General features: G+C 50.5%; 1 protein-coding gene across 1 annotated transcript in view; it reads right to left on the bottom strand.

Annotated features, from left to right (window-relative positions):
- Positions 1-2,211: 2,211 nt before the first annotated feature.
- TAMALIN (trafficking regulator and scaffold protein tamalin) overlaps positions 2,212-2,325 on the bottom strand; it is a 7,805-nt gene continuing 7,691 nt past the window's right edge. Inside the window, exon 9 of the mRNA XM_042782149.1 lies at positions 2,212-2,325. This exon is cut by the window's right edge and continues 64 nt beyond it. Within this exon, the coding sequence (XP_042638083.1) occupies positions 2,212-2,325 (114 nt within the window).

Here is a 2,325-nt window from a genome sequence, read left to right on the forward strand (position 1 = left end):
TGTTTTGATTTGCATCTCTCTAATAGCTAATGATCGTGAGCATTTCTTCATATGTTTGTTGGCCGCTTGAATATCCTCCTTAGTGTAAAGCCACCTCTTATATACATATGGTGGTTACTGCACTGGAGCAGTGTTGTGTGACCCTAGGCAGATTACTCTCCCTCACTTCACAGAAGGTGGTGATGACCTTTTGGAGATGCTTTGAGCACATGTTGTATTTACTGAGGTCTAGATATGCTAGATTTGTCCCTGGGTGGCTCAAATGGTTAAGTGCTCAACTGTGAAAAGTTGGCAGTTCGAACCCATTCAGCAGCTCCACATAAGAAAAAACTGGCCATCGCCTTCCATAAAGATGACAGCCAAGGAAACCCCGTGGACCTTGGTTCTATTCCGGAACACATGGGGTCGTCATGAGTTGGACTCTGCTTGACAGCAATAGGTCTGTTTTTTGTTTTTATATGCTAGCACTAGGCAAGAAATAATGCACTCAGTGAAGAGTCTTGAATCGTGCCTCAAGAACTTTACATTCCAATGGGGGAGGAAGCAGACAAAACCCAAAACCCATAAAAGTCCAGACAGTTTCAGATACTGCTGAATATTATGGTGGGAATAAAGCAGATTCCATGATACAGTAACCTAGGGGGTACGGGTGTATATTAGACTGGGTAGGAAAAACTTGTGAAGGCGAAGCTGAGTTTGAAGGGACCATCTGTGAGAAGAGCCAAGTGGAGAGGAAGCAGAGGAGTTGGCCTGAAGTGTTCCAGGTATGGCAAAGTGGCCAGCAGCCAGAGCAGGGTGCCAGAAGGGGAGACAAGCAAGTGAGGCAGGCTAGAGTTAGCGCCCACAGCAGGAGGAGTTAGGTTTTTATTTAAGGTATAGTGGGAAATCAAAGGAGCTCTGGTGGCATAGTGGATAAGGCATCTGGCTACTAACCAGGTCAGTGGTTCAAACCCACCAGCTGCTCTGCAGAAGGAATATAGAACAATCTACCGCCATGAAGATTTATAGCCTCAGAAACCCATTGGGGGTTGCTATGAGTTGGAATCGACTTGATGGCAGTGAGTTTGGTTTTGTTTTTTTGGGAAAATAACTGAGGTGGTTTATAACAATGATGGAGTAGCCATTGGGCCTGTTACAACTTGGGTGGGTAATGGTTCAGGTCCCCTGTAGATCTGGCTTCTGGCCCTCAAGGGAGACCCCAGAGTCTCAGAAGAAAGCAGTATCAAGTGTTCCACAGGGATAGTTCAGGACTTTAGACAATCCTTGGCCATCTCCTGTTGTGGGTATTTGGGAAGAAAAGTTCTAGATTTGCCCAAACAAGAGACTAAGTTTTGAAGAGGGTGTGGGGCCTCTAGTTCAGGCCCATACAAGTTAAAATCTCCAGACAATTTTCCTGCCTGCAGGCTCCAAGCAATTGAGATGTAAAATACAGAGTGTGTGTTGGAGTAGGGGGATGCTGAAGTCAGAGCTTGCCCAAGCCGAATCCTCCCCCTCAGGCAGTCACCACACAGACACAGATGCAAAAAACCGTCAATTTTATACAGTTCATGGTTCAGAAGCAACAACAGCAAAATGGTGGAACAGTCAGTGCTGCCACCACCCCACCTGGACGCACCAGTTCCCCCATCCCCCAAGGGGCATGGAACCCAGGACTCCTGCCCAGTCTGACCCTACTTAGTTACAGGCCCCTGAGAGGGGCCAAGCCCTTAGGGGTCAAGGCTGGGAAGGAGGGGGACCAGCACCTTCTGCCCCCTCAGGAGTCCACTACTTGACTGGAACTGTGTATGTGTGGAGGGTGGGAAAATGACCGACAATGGGCCATGTCTCCCCTTCAAGGCTAAGGGTGGGGGAGCAAGTAAAGCTGAGAAGAGGGCTTCGTGGGACAGGGCCCCCACAGGAGTTTTCCTGGACACCCCACAAGGCACTACTGACCCAGACGTAGGACAGGACACCCCTCTTAGGCCCCAGAAACTCTCCCAACCCTGAGCTTGCCTAGTTCTCTCCCAGTTTCCACTGTGGTCTGGAGGAGGAAGAAGTAAGTCTGGGCTCCCCACTCTGCAGACAAGCCAAGAACCAACCAGGCCTTCGGGACTGGCAAATACCTCTCCCGCTGCTCGCTGCTGGGGGCTCCTGGGGTCCCCTCGCCCCCTCCTTTTTGCACTGGCTGGAACGAATAAATAAATAAATACCTTCCCCCACCCACCCCTGTCCCTACAGCTGGCTCTCCTCCTCCTCCAGGGAGCGGTTGAGTCCCGGGATGAACTTGAGCAGCCGCCGGCGGAAGCTGCGGTACTTGGTTTTGCGCAGGCCGGGGCCGCAAAGAGC

This window comes from Orycteropus afer, unplaced genomic scaffold (assembly GCF_000298275.1).
Source record: "Orycteropus afer afer isolate SDZICR_OR568_19922 unplaced genomic scaffold, OryAfe1.0 scaffold00247, whole genome shotgun sequence".
Taxonomy (NCBI): domain Eukaryota; kingdom Metazoa; phylum Chordata; class Mammalia; order Tubulidentata; family Orycteropodidae; genus Orycteropus; species Orycteropus afer.